This window comes from Canis lupus, chromosome 12 (genome assembly GCF_003254725.2).
Source record: "Canis lupus dingo isolate Sandy chromosome 12, ASM325472v2, whole genome shotgun sequence".
Lineage (NCBI taxonomy): Eukaryota > Metazoa > Chordata > Mammalia > Carnivora > Canidae > Canis > Canis lupus.
The window spans coordinates 32,202,048-32,222,778 of record NC_064254.1 but is presented as its reverse complement, the minus strand read 5'-3'; the positions used below and the strand labels follow the sequence as shown (position 1 = coordinate 32,222,778).

The following is a 20,731-nucleotide window of genomic DNA, read 5'->3' as shown; positions in this document are numbered from 1 at the left end:
GTTGGCCACTGTGTGGTAAAGCTGATGGGGTGGGAATTGGGGGACTAGCAAGTAGTTTGAGATAAACAAAATTTATCCAGCATGAATTAAAGTGGAAGGAGGCAACTCAGGCTCTTTGTCAAGGACCATCCACAAAGTACAAATATATCATATTAAAATTTATCAGCATTTGCATCTTGCAGTAATTTTTCTGAATACCATCTATGAGATATCTGCCACATAACTACAATTGCACACAGACTAAGGAGAGTGGTACTAAAAAGTCTGTCAAGAAAATGCAATATCTCAAAGTGTCCTCCCACCTCCCAATTTTACACATCTAGCAATCATGCAATAACCATAGTAATTAAAGAGCTAACTACTCAGGGCTGTTGAGTTTTGACATCTTTCCATTACCAGAAAATGTTTTGATAATACCATGGTTATATGTTGGGATACTAAGCAGCAGGAAAAAAGCATCCGATTAAGGAATATGGTACCAGTTGCCATAGGGAATATATGAAAAAGGAATAGTTTTTCTAATGCTCCAAGTGATCCAATATGATTAGACTTCTTTTCAGAACTTATGATTATATAGCTTTGATTGGTTCCCTTGAGGCTTAATTTTACATTTAGGTTTTTACTATATTTTGTCAATGATGCCCCATGGATTAATTTCCACCTTCTTTCCTTTGTATTAACATAACTTATTGCTTTCAGGACAAAAAGAAATGTATACACAATGATCCTCTACTTTGGGTTACCTAAAGAGTAGAAAAAAAAATTATTTGTCCCCTAAAAGGCAATAAAAAAATGAAAAAAAGATTTCTGAATGTTTTTTTCTTTGTACCCTAAAATTTAGGATAGAATGAAGTTTTTATCCTAGGCCACAGGTTGCTACAACTGAGATGCATCAGTAGGAAATTTTGCCACATAATCATTGAGGTCAGATTCATCATTATTATTTTGTTTCTTGTCTGAAAGCTTACTAAAAATGACCAAATCTCTTTGGACCCTTTTCAGGGTAAAGCTAGAGCTTGTTCACCATTGTAGTAAATAAAAACAGTTAAGTCTCACTTTTGGTACCTGATATATATTCCTGAGCTACAAGATTCATCTACATTCACAAAATGATTGATTTAGGAGTTTCCATATTCTGAAAGGCTTCCATAATTTTAGGAATATCAGCTAAGATTCCCAAGTTCTATGTAAGCATCACAATAGTACAAATATGCTAGAGAAATTTATAATGTATTATATCCAATTATGTCAGCAGGCTATGAATCATATCCAATTATCAAGATGCATAAGTGCCTTTTATGTGACGCTCAAACATCATTAATTTTGTGCTTAGCATAAGCTGCTCAAATGGTATGATTTCAGTAATTTCTAGCATCGATATTACAACATCAATATAAATTCAATGCAAATTGGAAAATGAACATCTTCATCTTGTTTATATCTGTGAAAAGGCATTTACTGAACACAGGAGCACACTGAACCAACACTTACTATTGGAAAAAAGAATCTAGAATGTATCACAGAGAACTTAATAATAGGAATCAGTACATAAGGCAAGTCCCAGAGAAAGCCTAGCTAATCAGCTAAAGCATTATTCTCACTCTCTTCAGGTAGTCACTCAAGTAAAACCAATATAATTGTTATAAATGTGAGAAATGAAGCAACCAATATTCTTACCTCACAACAAACTGAATTAATCAAATCCAACTCTCACCATAAAGTGCTCATTTGTCTTAATATTTATAAAATGAATTCCTTGTCTAGAATACCTCAGTTTGGCATATATCTAAGTCAATTAGAAGTTAAAAAAATTTTTCTACACCTAGTTTTATAGTATGGCTTTTAATTAAAAATGTTTCACTTCTCACTTAATTTTTAAAATGTAGAGCTCAAAAAAAAATAAAATATAGAGCTCCTACATACTACAGAATAATATTTTTAAGTAATTATATGTCAATTTTGAATTCAAGCAATTAAAATTATTTTAAAAATCCATAGAAACTTACCTCAAAGTCAAGGTCTGAATATCGTGATTTTCTTCTCTGTTAGATTTTTTAAAAGGAGAAAAACCAATATAAAGTTATGTTAAGTAATTCAAATAAAATGAAAATTATTATCTTCAATAAAATGACCTGCATCATTGTATTACAAGTATTTCCTTCACATAAGAATATGTCAAAATTTTTATGATAAAAATCATTTAGTTATCTCAAAATTTCCCACCAGTCTATCTCCAGTCTGCATTTCTACCAAAATTTCTCTGGCCTTCTGTTTGAGTCCTAAAGTTCTGTATCTCTCAACCACGGATTTTTTTGGTATTTGATCATTTTCCATGATCAGAAAATCCTAATTTCTGGTTCTTAGAAACTGAAGTATCTATTCTAATTTAGTAAATAATAATAATAATAATAATAATAATAATCCACACCCTAGTGAAACATGAATGCAGATGTCAATATCTCAATATTCGTCTGTGGCTTCTCTGTTAATCAGCTCCTGGATCTAGTTATAGATCAGTATGTAGACAATAAGCCTGATAAAATCAGGAAAAATTACTTATGTGAAATTAGTGTGATTCTATAAATATTAGTGTAGGAAAGATACACTTAACATGTGCTAATAGGGATTTGGTATTGAAGGAGATATCTGGTAGATATAGAAAATGTCCTCTAAATTTTTAGAGAACAAAAGCAAGTTTCCCATGTGAGGTTTGTTTTGTTTTAATTTGGATTTTTTTGGAGGAAGTGGGGGTAAAACAAAAAATAAACATTAGAAGCAAGTAATATTTAGGCAGTCGAATATGTAATCGTAAAGACAAACTTTTTTTTTCTTTCTCTTCTGCTATCCCAGTACCTACCTTAAGTTCAATAACCTAACAGGGAATCCTATCCATGATAGTTGATTCTCGTAACTGCTAAATACTAGAGACAGACAGGCAGAAATACCATTTATTGAAAAACATGTCAACATTTTTGTAGCTAAAGTTACAATGTCACTGTAGAACCAGAGCCTCTCTATGCAACCAACTCCCCAAAGCATGCTTTACTAGACAGAAGGGGATATATTCTAAAAGAAAGATTTTGTTTAAAAAACAATCTATAAATTTTGAAATTATTTGATTTTGATGGAGCTGGATCACAGAGTCCAGTCTTCAAGTATGATCAAGGAGAGCATTGAGGAAATTGCTTTATTAAATGGAAATAGCCCATTGATATCACTTTGATCTTGTCTCTAGTATCATGGTAGCCTAGCCCTGGTGACATCCTGGAAGGAGACCAGTGTATAGGAAGGCATTTCACCCAGGCCTCCTTTGCCATCTCCCGCCACTATTCTTATCTAACTGTATTGTATAAAAATCAGGCTTCAATGTAGTGCATCACTCTTTGCTGCGATATGCTATACGGAATGTCAGTGTTTCCATTCTGCTCTTGAATGCTTTGCCTTCTTGGCACTGTGACTCAGCAGGATATTTTGTAAGTATATGTTAAGCAAAATTCTTTTCTTAATACAGAAAAATGCAAGAATGGGAACAATTTTAAACAATCATTACAGAAGATTAATCATGAGCTTTGAATTCCATTTAAAAATTAGTGAGATCTTATGAAAAAGTTTCAGCTAGCCAGCAGAGTAAGAGGCCCTTCTGCTGCATGCATTGAGGGGTCCTATGCCAAAGGTCATAAGAACCGTATGTTGCTCTGTTTCCGAATGTACAGCTGTGTAGCTAAGAACTGGGAATGCTGATGGATGCATGTCACTAAAGGTTCCATATTTTAGGAACAAGAAAAAAGATGGAAACCTAGAAGAACAGCAGAAAGAGATTCCGCTTCTGACAGCTGATGTCACCTATGCACCTACACTGATATAAAATATGAAAAAAATGGATATACTCCTACAAATAGATTTCCTTCCCTTCTAAGTTCTATAAAATTTAAATTCTAACATAAAGCTATAGCATAACTATAGCATTGAAGGATTAGACTAAGAAATAAATAAATGAAAGATTTCAGTCAAAAGAGCTTAAAGATGATGGTGGCGGGGATGAGCAGTGAAGATTTAAAAATTAGAGAATGGGAAAAATATGGCAGTTTGTCCTATTATTTTGTATACCCATAATACTGGCCAAGTATGACCCATAATACTGACCAAGTGTATCAACCTTTCATAGTTTATAAAGTACTTTAACATTTGTACAAACTGCCCTGTGGGATGGTCAGGAAAGTACTTTTTATACCTATTCCATGAATTAGGAACAATGAGGACCAGAATAGTTAAAATAAACCTGTTTACTTCACCTGGGTAGTAAGCAAATGAGTTGGGATTCACACTCAGATCTTCTGACTCCAAACCTTGTGTTTTATCCACTGTCTCTCACTACTAGCTCAGGGGTAAGAGTGGCAATATTTTATAGCCAAGATGCCTGTGGTATTTTTGCTGATTGTTACTAGAAATGTTACCAGTGATTTAGCAAGAATAATATTTGAGGACCCAGTCAACCCAAGAGGACAGAGATGTCTTCTAGCCATAAAGTAAGGTCAGGCAGATTAACTTTTATTCATCAATTATATTTTAAAAGAGAAAAAAAAAATCAATATGATACTTATTTGAGATAAAAATCTAATGGCAATATAAAAGAATTTGTGTTGACTACAACAACTTAAAAACCATTCAAACATGAGATACTTTATGAGCAATGATACAATAACAAATAGGAGCCAACCTGTACCTCCATGATGTATCTTCCATTGCAAAATCTAGTTTCTCTTAAAGAGATATCTGGCACTGGGAAATCATGGTGTAATGCAAGAACCAGAGTGTTCAATTTTATCATCCTTGGTATACAGTGCAGTATGTTGGAAAGTCTTTCAAAGCACTTAAAGTTTGTGGAAACTGTGACTGACTTATGTGTTTATTCAAATGTCCCTCTGAGTTTTCTGGGAAGTTACTGTAAGGTATAAAACTGGTTAGAAAAAGCGGTTATATGTTTAAAAAATGAGATTCTATCAATAAAAATAAGTCATAACAATTTTTCTGATTAAGTTGATAACTGAATAACTGCTACACATAAATTTAAAATAAGCCAGGGTGGTAATAAAATATTTCATGGAGATATGAATCCCTCTGTCTATACATCCCCAACTTCTCAAATAACTTGATACAAAAATAAAAATAAACCTTTTTGTCATAGTGGGTGATAAAAAGAAATCTTTTCAGTTCTTATATGTGGTTTCCTTTTCCTAATTTTCCATTTAGAATTCACCCTAACTTGTATTCTATCCTCAACACTCTATTAAAATTCTTGTCAAGGTCTCTGATGAGCTCCATCTGGTCAATTCCCAGGGTCAACTTTCTGTCCTTATCTTGCTGGACTGTCAGAGGCTTTTGAAATTTAATCATTTCCTCAAGAAAGCACATGATCTTAGCTTTTCTTTATCCCCCTCCTGTTTGCTGTAGCTCATTCTGAAGTGTCCTTTGGTGGCTCTTCCTTATCTTACTGTCTTCTAAGTGTTGAGTTCCTGAATTATCTTTTTTTCCTCTTGTCTCCTGGATGATAGCATTCATTCCATGGTGGTAAATATCATCTTTTAAGTTCCAAACACTCTTTTCTTCTTCATTACAGTCTTCCCCATTACAGAAAATGTCATATATCTAGTTGGTCAAGTCAGACTTAGACATTTCGTTCCCCCCATCTCTCACCCTGTATATCAAATCCACCAGCAATTGGTATCTGTTCACCTCTGAAATCTCTCTTGATCCACCTATTCTTGTCCATCTTCACTTTCACCTCTACAATCAAAGACAGTCTCCTATTCTGTCTGGATAACTTTGGTAGCTCCCTAACTGTCCTCCAACTTTCTGCTCTATCCCCTCTCCTAGTACCACTGGATTCTGATCCTTTCCCCCAAACCATCAAAGGGATGGATGTATAGATGGATGGATGGATGGGTGGAGAAATGATCCTGACAATCTTTCACTTAATAGTCCTTGTTTACTTCAGTTGTTTTACAAGGCTCTCCAAAATCTGGTTTCTTCTTCCTATGGCTGACAATCTCTTAAGAGGCTCACCAATTGTTACACAGGACTTCTAATCCTGTGAAAATATTCCAAACTCTTTTCTATCTCTGTATTGTAGTTTCTTTTGCCTAAGACATCCCCTCATCCTCCAGATAGGTCCTCATAAGCCGTGTTCCTTCTTAACTTTTCCCCATACAGCACTTCAATATTTTTGCTGATTGTTACTAGAAATGTTACCAGTGATTTACCACCTTATCAAGTCTCTCCCTCACATTCCATGGTCCTTATCCAGTCTAATACACTCTTAGATTACTCATTTGTTACCAATTAATTCTATATGTTTTCCATAGGGTTTATTCACCACAGGGATAGGATCCACATCTGTCTTGATCACTTTTTGTATCTTCAGCATCTACCAAAGGGCCTGGCACAATAATTCACAAAATTATTGATGAATAATTGAAGAAGCTAAACAAGTCCAAAATAATGACTTATTTCTTGTTTTTGTTTTTTGTTGTTTTTCTCATTCTTTGGGAGAATATGGATAAGTAGGCAAACTAAATACACAAATAAAACCATTATGAATGAATTGACAGCCAAAAGGATCAAGACAATTGAGGGGAATGCAAGCTTATCACTAATGGAAGTTAAAAAAAAAAAAACAGGGAAATTTAAGAGTAAGGAAATGCACAAGAGCATGAGGCTATACAGAGGAATGCTTAGCAACTTTATGCATTGAGGCATCTCTCCATATCTAAATCCTCTAGAATGATGAATAGTTTCTCAAAGGGAATAATTCATTGTTTGTGTCACTTCAAATTAAACTGGACCAAACACTAGAAAATTTGCTGCAAGGAATAAATTGCAGTGACTAATAAATGGCAGTATGATATGACTGCCATTAAAAGTTTTATTACATAGTGAACAATGAACACACTCAATGAGAAAGCTTTGATACTAAATCCATTCAAAATATCTGTGAAAATAAAACCTGAGGATAATTAATTTTGAAAAATGACTTATTGAAGCTAATTTTGTTTGCATGCTTGCATAAAAGACAAAATTCTCAAATCTAGGAGCAAAAACAAAACACCAAAGAAGAGCAAGCCCTCCTTTCACCACAGCTATGTGAGAAAAAAATGTAAAAAAAGAAAAAGTGACTTCTGCACAATGATCAGATCTATAATGGTTCCTGTTAGAGTCTCCAAGCTCCCAAGTGAGGCTATAATATTTTGTCTAAAGCCCTAAATACTGATTTAGCAGTACAGCATTCAAGCTTCTTTACAGAAATTCAAGATATAATGGTAATGAAATAATAACAACACAAACTTACACCTAAAGTGCTTCTTATAATTCTCAAAGGGTTTTCACATACATTATCTAATTTGATCCTCACCAGAGCTTTATGGGAGGTAACTGTGATGTGACATTATAGCTAACATGTTTTACCTTTAAAAACCATTATGGTGAGAGTTCTATAATTCATGTATAGAAAACTGGAGTGTAAAAATAGAGCCTAGAATGGTGTCCCTTTCTATCCATTTACAAATTGAGGGAGACTTATCTGACAATGTTTTCAGATATATAGTTAAATTTATACTGAGAGGGTCAGAAAAGCTAGAGTAGCAAAACTTTCTGCTCTTGATAAAACCATTTTGTAATCTACTATCTAACTCTGACTAGTCATTAAGGGTTTCTGCATAAAGAAGTAAAATTAAGACACAATTTTTCAGGAGAATAAGAGGAACCACTTAACGTATTTACCTCTAAGCAAATTGTTTCATAAGAATTCTAGTGATAGTGAAGCTGAGAAGCCACATACAGGATTGCCAAGGTAACCTAGAGATTAGCAGAAGTAACTATCCCCCCAGGCTGGACAAAGGAACATGGCATTGTGACTTAAGCCCAGAGGCACCTGGGCAAAGCTGGAAGCATTAAGGAACTGTCACTAAAGAAACACAAAATGGTATCCAAAGCAGAATGTGCAGGGGAGAAATATCCAGGAATATTCTGGGATATCCCAGAAATACAGGAACCTGCATCAATCTTGAGTGACACAGGGGGAAAAGGTGCAGAATGGGCCATGTGCCAAACAGGTCCAGGACATGCATACAAACTGGGAAGATTTTTGAGTGAGGAAATGTTTATTATTTAAATATAACAGCTATAGGCTTTGGAATAAATGCCACTGTTCCAAAGGTTCAAAGCAAATACTGACCCATTTTCTTATAATATCTAGAATTTTTCAAAGAATAAATAGAACCACAATCCAAAATTGAAACTGTTTCATAGTCCTCAAAACGACCTGAGAACTATGATACCTCTATTTTCCCTACCTGCTCCATAGCACCTCGTGGTTACTTGCTTTATATACACACCAAATATCAACACATTTTTTTTCATTAATTGAAGGTGCATGACTTAAGTGCTGACAGTTTTATTCTTCAGTTTTAAAATATTTTTAAAATATTTATTTATTTATTTTGGAGGGGGCAAAGGAGAAAAAATCTTAAAAAATCTCAAGCCGACTCCATGCTGAGCAAGGAGCCCGATGTGGGCTAGATCCCATGACCTGCAAGATTATGACCTGAGCCAAAATCAAGAGTCAGACACTTAACTGACTAAGCCACCCAGTCACTCCTGACAGTTCTATTCTTCTTAACCTTAAAGCACTTAGAGGATATTGAGGGCTGGAGCCATTGTGAGGATTTCTACCATATTAAAATCGCAATTATCCTATTGTTGTGGAAACTGAATCTTTCAGAAACTAAAATTTTCAGAATTGCTCATCAAGCCCATTCTGAGAATGGATACAGTTTGGAAGATGGAAGATAACACATTATAAGAAAAAGAAGAAGAAGAAAAAAAGAAGATAATATTAGGCAGGGAGAAAATCTGGATAAGCTGTTATGCCAAGAAACTTTGTGCATTCATCAAACTTTTTTATACTCAATAACTGGAGGTTAGCTAAACAAACTCCCCTGGAGCCTAGAACCTTTTCTTCTGGCACTGCTTTCAGGATTGGGGAGCCTCCCTCCTTCTTCGTTGCCTCCCACTTATATGAATAAGTACTACATGCTTACCCACTCTTTGGCTTTCGTTTTCTCTCCCTCAAACTTTGGTTTTTCTTGCCTTCTCTCTTCCTTATGCCTACCACATTCTGTGCTACAAACTGGTAGCTTTTATCTTCTTTTCCTTCTCTCCCCAACTCCACCTCCCACCATGGCAATTTGTGAATACCCACTTCTCTGGAAGAAACTTCCTGAATTAACATGAACATCGCTTTTATTCTATTCTTGAAAGGATCCAGATGCACCTGGGCATCCTTTGCTGCTGCAGCTTCCCGGGCTGGATGTTCCTGTGGTTTTGAACTTTCTTCTTGCTCAGAGTGGAAGATGACTCAAATTATTCTATGGCTTGGGCCTCATGTCAAATACATATTCACCCACTTGTGTCTCTTCACATTGTCTTCTAAGACTCCAGGCACCTCCTGGCCACTGTTGATCCTCTCTTTATGTAGATACTCACTCCAGTCATCTTTTGGCTTTTTCTCTGATGTCAGGATGTCATCTTCCCCACTGGCTGGCCCTGCAGATACAGTCTAGCAGAGTTGATAACTCCATTTGACAATGCGTCCCCCTGCTCATAAGGAAAGCTGCACCATCAACTTCATCTTCATGGGTCACAGTTCTATCTCCAAAATCTGCTAGTTGTGATACCTATGTTTTATCCATTTTGTGTCTTTATTCACCATAAGACCATGTGTCTGTCAAGGGTTAAAACTAACTTTAAAGTTGCTCTCCTGCTAATGTCCAGACACATTACTGTCTCTTTTAGACAGCATAAAATTGATCAGGACAGAAAGATTCTTTTCCTGGATGTACTATGCAGTTGCTCTGTAACCTTGAATAAATTACTTTACTTCAAGGATTATAACAACTTATCCATTGCACAGAGGTGTTGTGAAGATTAATTAATTCATGTTTTTAAGGTGATTTGAGGATCTGCTAATGAAAAATGCTATATAAATGCTAATTTTTATTATTAATTCCCACATCTACATATTTTCTTTCAGCTGTCTCCTAAAATGGTCACCATAAGCAATTACTATTGAACTCTTTTAAAGAATGAAAATGAGGAACCGAATTTTCATTCTGAATCCTGAATTTTCTTCCTTTTCAAGATGTAAGCCTTATGATCTCTAAGTTATTTAAATGCAGATCTTTTGGCTGAATCACAGTTATATATGATGCTTATACTTAATAATAAGGATATAGAGATTTGGAAAATTGCAAACTGAACAGAGGAACACTTGGAAATTTAGTCTATTGTTCAAGTACACACAACCTATACAATATCAAACCCAGAAAGGATTTTAGGCTTTTAGATGTAAAGCATTTTTATATTAAGTAAGATATTTTAATGCAATTTTATTCTAACCCCTTTAGCACATTTTAAAGAGTCATTCTATAGAGAAGACTCATATGGTCATTATGATTTTCAAGTAGTACATCAGAATTATGATTACTTATGATGTTATATTATTATACTCACAACTCAGTGAAAATCCTTTTGAAACGTTTGTGATTTTGCATAAATATGTAGTTTGTACTTATGTGGCCATACTGTAATAGACCTCCTAGTCTCTGGGATACACAACTTAGAAAAAGAGAAATAGTAGCTATTCTGCTAATTCAGAAGGACAGGACACTTTTGTCTAGTGGTAGTGAGAGTTCCTGCCACTCTAGAATTAACTTGGCCTCACTGTCTCATGCTTTTGGTTCTCAGAGATGATTCATCTCAGAAACCCTATTCTGTTTAAGATTGATTTAGAATCTAGGGATTTATTCTAGATCCCATCTACTTTCCCATTTTTCCCATCTAGAAGTTTCTTGATCCAGTTGGGAAAAAAGTCACAATCACACTACTCACCAAATTGCTCTAGCCTTACCAGATCTCTCTTCATGTTGACCTAGTAGAAGGAAAGGATTTGTGGGGAGAAAGGAGGGACAACTGCCTCTGGGCACTTTTGAACACTAGAACATATAATGATCAGCATATTTCTGATGGAAAGGGTAAGCAACCAGTTATAGTGTCTTTCTCACATAGTGTCTTATGAAATAATCTATCATATGAAAACAATTCATAATACACACAAAAGAGTGCACGTATTGCATTGTATACTAAAGACACATTGTAATATATCAGCAGTAGGTTTACAGCAAAATTTCAAGGTACAAGATATAAAAGTCACATACAAAACAGTAACATGATATGTGGAAATAAAAAATAAGACACATTCCTTAGATCTTACTTGATTGATTGTAATTTAATATGAATGATATTGACAACTGTTGACTACTGTGTACTTTATGAGTAGAAAAGAAACTGAGGGAACTTTGCTTTTAAAGAAAAGTCATGTGGTCGGACCTCAGAGTCCTGACTCTTAATCGATGTTCATTTCTCCTAAGAGTTCACAATTTAAGATAAAAAATTTTAGTGGTCGTCATTATGCAAGGGCTGAGAGCAAAACATTTACTCTGAAAGATATTGATCTAACATAAAAATAGAGTTTATAATCAGAGTAATGGAAGACTCCACAGAAACATTCCAATTTTTTTTTTTTTTTTTAATGGATGCCTTCACACAGAAGATCCAGCTTTGGGCTTAAGCTTGTAATACCATCCAGGAGCTATTTTAGCCACCAAAATATTATCTCTGGTACCTGAGAAACATCAGGAGAACCTTCTATTTTTCATCTTTATGAGTGCTCTACTTGGTTCCCATTTGAAAGAATTATGACTGATATCCTTTTAAATATAGAGGGCTCCTTTTTCAAAACATGATCTTGAAAAAGAGCATTCTGATGTACCACTGGAAAAAAAAAGTATGTCTTGAATCTTAATTCCAACATGCCAAAAATTTTTGGATGATACATAACTGCAAGAGTCACTCTTCTTCCTCAGTATCATATGAGTCAATTTCTTAAATATCAAATATTTCAAATATCAAGAAAAGGTTTATTCTATTGCTTACCTCTAATGAACTCATTGATATCGTTGACCCAGTTTCACTTCTTGATAGTCCTGCATTATCATCCAACTCAGAGGCCATGAAATTCTTCACAGCTGTGCGAGGCTCAAAGGGCAAATTCTGCATATGTTCCTGGGGTGCAAGGTGTTGATCTAAGTTCATATTGAACTGGTCCATGACAGGTGGATTCATGTTGAATTCCGGATTCACTTTGTAGTGCAATAGCCTTTCATGTGGCAAGGTTTCCATACCAATATTCATTTTGCTTTCCTCTTTCATTGATGGCTGGGTATTTACAGAACTTCTGGGCATCACGATATAGTCACTTTCCATCATTCTTTCTTGAGGATGGACTATGTCCATATCAGCTCCTCTCAAATTGTCATCTGTACATAAGTACACAGTTCTTCGCAATTCACTGTTTTCTTTTTTCAAACACTGATTGCCCAGCTCATTCATACTCATGGGCATATGCATACCCGTGGGTTGCTGGATAATGACTTTGGAAATGACGTTTCCAGGCAGTGTGGAATAGCTAAGCCCTTCAGGATTTGTTCCCTTTTCTTCTTCATCATCATTTAGAGAAATCCTAGAGAGTGTTCCTGTTATTGTTGCTGCTCGGCAAGGACCAATATCCTTATGAAGAACTGTAAATTAGGATATACAAATTCATAAAAGAAAGTTAATGTGTTTTTATTTTTTCACTACTGCATTTTGCCATCTTTCTATGAAAAAATTTCCTGAAAAAAATAAAAAATAATATTTAAAACATTATATATCTATTGTTTGTGTATGGCTCAGATTACTCAATCACTCTTTATTGATTCTGACATGCCTTCATAAATCTCAGGTAGTTCATAGCTAAAACATATATGACTAATGGACTTCCAAAAATTTCAATACTATATGCATAGTTTTCCAGAGGAAAGACAGATACCAGAGAAGTTTCTCCATCAAGCTATTGCAAAGAGTTTAATGAAATCATGGACATATTTCACATGAATTTGACTTTCTCTCAAAGGCTTTTCCCCTAAAGAATTCTACAAGTTCTATTCATTAAAATACTTCTTGAAAGAGGTAATCAATGAGAATTTCATCATACTGCATTAGAAATTCCTCCAAAATTATGCATGTTGAAAATTAATGAGCATTTATCTGTGAAGCCCATATGGTCAAGGTAGATACAGGGTTCAAAAGTATTTACCATCTTCAGTTCCATGTGGGGAAAAAAAAAAGAATTTCTTTACAAGATCAATCCATATGCTCGAATGCCCTCGAGGTGGTATTAAAATTGCCACTGATTTTAAGCAGGAAAAAACTGTATGAGCTTCTGAAAACTCTATCCAATTGAAAGCTTGAAAAATAATGACTTAGAAAAATTCAAAATGCATGATAACTGGCAGTAAGGGGGGGAGGGGTGGAAATGAAAACATAAACCAAACCAAAATAAACTAACAAAAGAATTCAGAATTTTTAATTAAAATGTACTTTAGCATTTTTCTTCTGTCTCTATATGAGAAGAAAGTCATATTTAATAGATAATAATAGAATGACTTGAGGAATGCTTAGCTGTAAACAAATATCAGTTTTGAGGTAGGGAAGAATGAAATTCTGAAGAAGTATTCTTGGTAGTTTTGGTACTGAAAGCAAACAGAAAAGCACTGTGTGCAAGGTGGCTCAACATGTGCACTTAACTCTCTGCTCTACCTACAAAGCAGAGCAATTGTTGCCGAAAATTTCTTTAGGCAGATGACTATAAAATATTTAGTTTGAAAAAAAAATATTTAGTTTGTTGTTTCCTAATGAAAAGTTTCAGATACATTGAATTTTACCCATTTTTATTCAATTTTCCAATAGCATCATGATTATTCATTAAAGCAGAGATTAAAAAACAGATTATATCTTTCCCAACTACAAAGAAGGCTTCAAAATGATTTCAAACATGCATCATTCAAAAAAATGCATCATTCATGGAGTATCTTTTATCTTTAGAGATACTGTATTTCATTACTGTATTAGGTCTCTTTATTTCAGACACTAAAAATCCTGTTAAATCTGTATCTACATATTTTTTTATTAATCCATAATTTGGTTGTAAGTTTTTGTATTTATAATTTTAAAAAGCAGAATAATTCAATTAAAAAATGTACTTTAGCATTTCCCAACCTCAGATCAGTAATGAATTGCGATTGCCAGAAAAAATTTATCTAAAAACATTACAGGGCAAAGCATGTTAAATTAACAGACTTAATGACATTATAAATAAAATACTTTAAAAAAACCTCCAAATTCAGGGAAGAATATTTTAAATCTTTAACTGCATGCAAAAACTAATCCAAAATTTAAAGCAGTACAATTTAAAGGCCCGTTATGGAAACCAGTCACATTACTTTAAGGACATACATAATTTTATACTTTTATAAATATATTAGAAACTATAAAGGCAAGTTTGGTACTAAATATTGATTTTATTGTCTGTATTTGTACAAGATATGTTTATTTTGCATCATTAATATGATTTGCAGTTAGAGTTACCATATTTTTATCACATGACACAGCTATCTTTACTGAAAAATTGTGTATCTTAAGTATTTGGGGAAATATAATTCTTCTTATGAAGTAGTGTATACTCCATATGAGAGATATGTCTGCCTCTTGGACTTGCTTAAAATGGATATCCAAATTTTGAATGGAAACATAAACAAATTCATATTACTTACACATACAAACATGATGTTGAAGTGATGAGACTTTTATGAGAAATTAAGTTGTAAAACGCAAAATGCAAACACAACACAGCAAGACAAAAAGTGCCTATATATTTTGCATAATCAGTATATATTCCACCCTTTGGGAAAGTGAATTTCAACAAAACTTGGAGTCAACAAAACTCAGAGTCCATGAATTGAAACTTTAAAATTGAACTGAACAGGAGGCCTATAGAAAAACTCAGAGGCAAGCTCCTGATGAACTCAGTTAAAAAGGGCACAGACAAAAAAAATGAAAACACCACAAAAATATTTTCCAATAAGATAATGGTCCTGGGCTGTATTAGGAATACTAAATCCCAGAATGAAATGAAGTCTGGGGAGATGGAGTATATTTAACAAAAGAGCAGGCTTGGGGAGGATGGTCTAATACAATGGTTCTCCAGCATCACATGCATCAGACTACCTGGATGGCTTGTGAGAACACTGATAACTGTACCCCACCCCACAGTAGGTCTGGGGGAGGGCCTGAAAATCTGCACTTCTAACAAGTTCCCAGGTAATGCTAACATTGTAGGTCTGGACAGAACCATTTTTTTCCTCTTTTGGTTCTCTATCAAGAAGAACTGTATAAAGAGTACACCAAAAAAGGCTGAAAGGAAACTAATTAAATGTAGGAAAATAGGAATTAAATGAATACCTAATCATTTTAAAGAAAGTCAGGCTTCTGGACCCCAGACAAGTCACATCCATCTTGGAATACAGATGTAGAACCTGGCACCATGGCTAGTGATCTTTGAGAAATTATGGAGAGCAGATAGAGCAAAGGAAAATGTTTCATCAGTTTTCCAAAAACAGAAATGGTAGACTTTGGAAACCAAACACTCACAAGATTGTTTCTTAGCAAAAAAAAAAAAAAAAAAAAAAAAAGATTGTTTCTTAGCAATATTTTTCTAGATATTAAACATGAAAGAGTGATTCCTCATACCCTACCCCCAGGCCTACTATGGGTTGCCAAGTTATGACAGTTTTTCTACTGCTCTGCTATGACCATACTCTTCATAGAGTATTTTCACTGAATTCAGAAATGAGAATATGAACTTAGTCTCTCATAGTCTTGTGATTATGACAACTCTGTAATCTCAGAGCCTGCAAAGATGTTTTATAGTTATGAGCTGAATCTGAAAAGTATACTTAAAGGGAATCAGTGTGGGGTGGGTGGGAGGTGCCCTATAACCAAAGCAGGGTTCTATACTCACCGCCTTCCCATCCAACTCCTTTATTGACAGTTTGAATAAATATTTAGAAGGTATTCTTATCAAACTTTCAATACCCAAAAAATTTCAAATGGACAGAATGCTAACCTGAGACTAGCAAAATAGCAAATAGAGATAAATGCAAGGCTAGATTTTTCTTCAAGGAAAAAATTCCAGAACCTTTAGACAATCCTCTACCAGTAAAATTCTGACAACTACTAAAAAAAGTCTTAGGGATTTCAGATGACAACAAATTGCAAGTAGTAATGTACCAGGTGCTATGAAATGAGATGCAAATGTCGATAACATTAATATAAATAAAGAGCCAACTGTGAGAATTGCTGACATTTGGGCACAATCTAAAAATTATTGACAAATTGGAGGCTACGTGGGCGCCATGGCTGCTCAGGAGGGTGCTATGAGGAATAAATGAGGAACCACAGTTTGTTTGGTCTGGAAAATAAGGGCTTGGATTAGACTGAATAGCATTTGCCTCCAAACATCTGGATACTTAGATGAAATAGACAGCCACTCTTATTCTAGAAGGCAGCACTAAAGTCAATGAATACAAGGTAAAAATAAGGTATATTATATATTCCAACAGAAAGAAACATTTGCAACAGCTGGAATTATCCAAAAATGAAGAGATTCCTTTCAAACTCTTGAGTCATCTACCCCTGGTGAGAATTTAGTCCCAGACTGAGGACAGACATTGTTCCCAGGACCCCAGCCCTCTAAAGGCAGAGAGTGCTGTATGGTTTCTTCTTGGGCCCCACTAAGAATGTAGCAATGGCAGCAGCTATGATACACACAAACACACAGGATGTATTTCAACCTTGCAACAACCCATATTCCACAAATGATGAAAGTGAGGCAAAAAGAGGCCAAACTGACTGGCCTTACACCTGACAACCAGTAAGCAGTGGAACAGAAGTCTTATGTTTCCAAGTCCTCACTTTTCTGTTGTCACTGTGTTTTCTATTAACCATTCTTAGTTCTCTGTCAATCCTCATTTTTCCTTCATCCCCTACTCTCTCCCCTCCACCACAATTTGCTATTACAATGCTTGCCTTTGAAAGGTTCTATTTATTAATCTACATGAATACGTGATGTGTAAACTTTAGCACTGTCTTTAAAATCAAAATCATAAAATGATTTAACATCCCTAATGATATTTTTTTTTAATTTTTATTTATTTATGATAGTCACACACAGAGAGAGAGAGAGGCAGAGACACAGGCAGAGGGAGAAGCAGGCTCCATGCACCGGGAGCCCGACATGGGACTCGATCCCGGGTCTCCAGGATCGCGCCCTGGGCCAAAGGCAGGCGCCAAACCGCTGCGCCACCCAGGGATCCCCCTAATGATATTTTTGAAATCCAAATATTCTTACCTGATCGACAGGCAATGTCTACATCCTTTTCAAAGTCTGTCTGTAACAACAAATAATAAGGTATAGGATCACCATTTAATGAAGACCTCAAGTGACTTTTATGCACTAGATTAACTGAAGTTTATAGATATCTGACTAGGCAGTACCAGATTATTGTTTTGTGTAAAAAAAGTTTCTCAGGGAATAACTGAATTGTTTTCATGCATATTTCCTAGAGACCAAATGTTGAATTAAAACAATGGAAAAATGGTATAAAATTTTAATAAAGCAATACATTACCCATTGTCATCTTCAGTCAGGAGACTGACACCATATATAAAAGGATAGAGTTTCAAGGCAATTCTTTAAACCACAATAAAAAAAAAACTATGTGCATGATTATGAACATATTTAAATAAATGTCTTTGCTATTTGTATTTATAAGATATTCACTTTGAATATATTGTTTATAATGTAGTATCTTATAATACAGCTTTGTCAAACCCTTAATAGTCAAACTAGGCTCTTCTAATGATCCATTTTCATTCAAATTGACAAAAGACTTTTAGAATTAGGAATTAAAATTGAAGATAAAACAATACTAATCTGGTCTACAACCTGCTATCATCCCCATATTTCCCACAAACTTTTAAACAAATCAGTTAATTTTTTTAAGTGGCAACATTAAATTATTCCATCTTAATCGAGTTCTTTCAGTTATATACTGGAAGATATTATTTAGAAATTCTAAAATTTATTTTATATTTTAAGTTAGAAATTTCAGTATTTATTTATTTCAATACAGAGTTGATAATTCCTTCTCAAGCCTGTTATTAGTATATCATTTCAACTATTTTATGTTGCCTAATCCAAAACCATTCATAGTAAATTGAGCATATTGTAAAAAATTTCCATTTAAGCCCTGCTTTTAACAAATCATAGTTTGAATTTTAGCTCATTTCTCAAAGACACCAAAGTGTTTATGCCTAAAGTATCCCTGAATCTCAACAATTGAGCTTGTATACAATGACTGACCTTTGATTGGAATTGTGGCTATGCCCTTCTACCTTAGGGCGGTGGTTCTAATCTCGGGCTGCATATTGGAATCACCAAGACCTGGGTCCCCACCACCTCCCCAGAGATTCTGATTTCACTTGTCTGGAGTGTGGATTCTAATGCACAACCAAGGCTAAGAACCATTGCTTTATGACCAGAAGTGCAGGTCCATAGTGTTCTGCCCTGTAAACAAGCATGCTTCCTGTGGACAAATTATTATCCCTCATTCTGTGCAGAGGTGCAAATATGCTCTGGTGTTGCATACAAACCCCACACTCAACACATCAGGGGGCCAGTAGCAGATCCAGGACTCCTAAACCATCGAGACAGAATGGTTATCCAGTATCTATAAATCTGTTAATGAACTAAAGCCAAAGTCACTCAAAATGGGACTTGGATACTATTTTAGTAGTAAGAATATTTTGTTTATTCCTGTCACAAATTATGACTTAAATCACCGATCAGAAGGAAAATAAAAGCTCACCATTATTTGAGCATGCCCATTAGGAAAAGAACTTGAAGAATCAGCATTGATGGGATCCTGACAGTTTCTCAATCGGCATCTAAATGCATCCTGAACCTGTAGGAGGGGAAAAAAACCTATTAATTTTCTTCTCTCTTGGTAATGACCAGATACTGTCTATATAGGCAATCAACTTTGAAATGGTAACTCTCATTGTTTTAATTTAATACCCATTTTATTTACTTTTGTTTACTTCTTCATACATATACTGGTGACCCCAGACTTGATGTCACAGACATTTATCACTTGCCATAATAATTTTTTAAAAGATTTTATCTATTTATTCATGAGACACACACACACACACACACACACAGAGAGAGAGAGAGAGAGGCAGAAACACAGGCAAAGGGAGAAGCAGGCTCCATGCAGGGAGCTCAATGTGGGACTTGATCCTGAGACCCCAGATCACGCCCTAAGCCGAAGGCAAATGCTCAACTGCTGAGCCACCCAGGTGTCCCCACTTGCCATAATCTATAGGGGAGAGTGCTGGGAACTCCTCAGTTTTCACCAGGGCTGCATCTGGCTGAAAATCAGTAATTCTTGCCAGAGGGCAGATTTATTTTCACTGCTACAAACTATGTGTGTGTGTCTTTCAAGGGGGATTTATTACTTGGTATGGCATCATCTTCATAATAACTTTAAACATTGTGGAAATGAGATTACTCAATGATCTTTTGACTGGAATGGATTTGGGATTTTCCCTTTATGTCTCATGGAAGAGATCATACTGGGGAAAATATTTCTTGTCTCCCTTCAAGTACTATGTGCCCTGGTGTAAAAACAACACACAATGAAACAAAAAAAGGTAATAAAAGTGCTTTTTCTGGTTGTCTTAGAAAAGACGAAGATCACTTTGAAAAGCCAAATTTCCTTAATAGGCAGTCACAATTGGATTCTAAGTAAAGAACACATATCACAAGGAAATTTGAAGAACATTAAATCCTTTATTAAACAAGTGAGTAAACACGAATAAATGAATAACACACAAATCAACTGATAGCTATTCTGATCATATGATGCCTTCATAGTAACATGTCCTTTCTACTTCCTGTGGCTCATTAGGCTCCTAACAAGCTATTGACAGATATTATCACAAGTAGCTTCTTATCCCAGTCAATGGCAAGGTCATTTTATTCGTATTTTGTTGTTTTGACTTCACAGGACTGATACCCTCCTTCTAGTTTATTATAATCTGTTTTATTGGATTAAAAAACAAAGTAGAGACGATGTTGCATATCCCCGGTTTTACTGAAGTGCCATCATGCGAACAACCACAGTAAACACCTTAATGAACTATCTTTACTTTTGAAAAGCACCAACATAAAATATCCTGTCACAGTTCTGCTGTAAAATGTGCATAGTGTACATATTGGCCAGAAGAAAACTGAGCTTATTGTTTTCAGCTCCTCTCACCCATGTCATAAGTCATTATTGAAAGATTTGGAAAGTGACACAGGATTTAGTCACCACCCCAGAGTTCTGGCCAACTTGTACAATAAGGAGAACTTTGTCAACTTCTTTTTCTCCAGGATTCATGTTCTAATCCTGATGATATAGCCACTAGAGCTGTGAATTTAGGGAGTGGAGGATGAACTCTTATCTCTTTTCTATCCTCTGATTCTAAATATTTCTAAATCTGAGATTTACTGGGAAAAAAAAGAATGAGGAGTTGCCTGATCTAAATGAGCAAGATAATTTCTTCTTTTTCCCTTCAAACACATCAATACAAGCATAGACTCAGTGAAATTGAGTCTTATCATCTTTTTTTA

At 35.0% G+C, this 20,731-nt stretch overlaps 1 protein-coding gene across 4 annotated transcripts in view; it reads right to left on the bottom strand.

Moving 5' to 3' along the window:
* ADGRB3 (adhesion G protein-coupled receptor B3) overlaps positions 1-20,731 on the bottom strand; it is a 717,179-nt gene that overhangs the window by 25,981 nt on the left and 670,467 nt on the right. For 3 of the 4 annotated variants that reach the window (XM_025444944.3, XM_025444947.3, XM_025444945.3), the window contains 4 exons: positions 18,921-19,016; positions 17,402-17,441; positions 12,049-12,692; positions 2,007-2,042 (listed from right to left, as the gene is read on the bottom strand). In XM_025444944.3, the coding sequence (XP_025300729.1) occupies positions 2,007-2,042; positions 12,049-12,692; positions 17,402-17,441; positions 18,921-19,016 (816 nt within the window). The remainder of the gene's footprint in view (positions 1-2,006; positions 2,043-12,048; positions 12,693-17,401; positions 17,442-18,920; positions 19,017-20,731) is intronic. The other variant, XM_025444946.3, reaches the window with a different exon arrangement.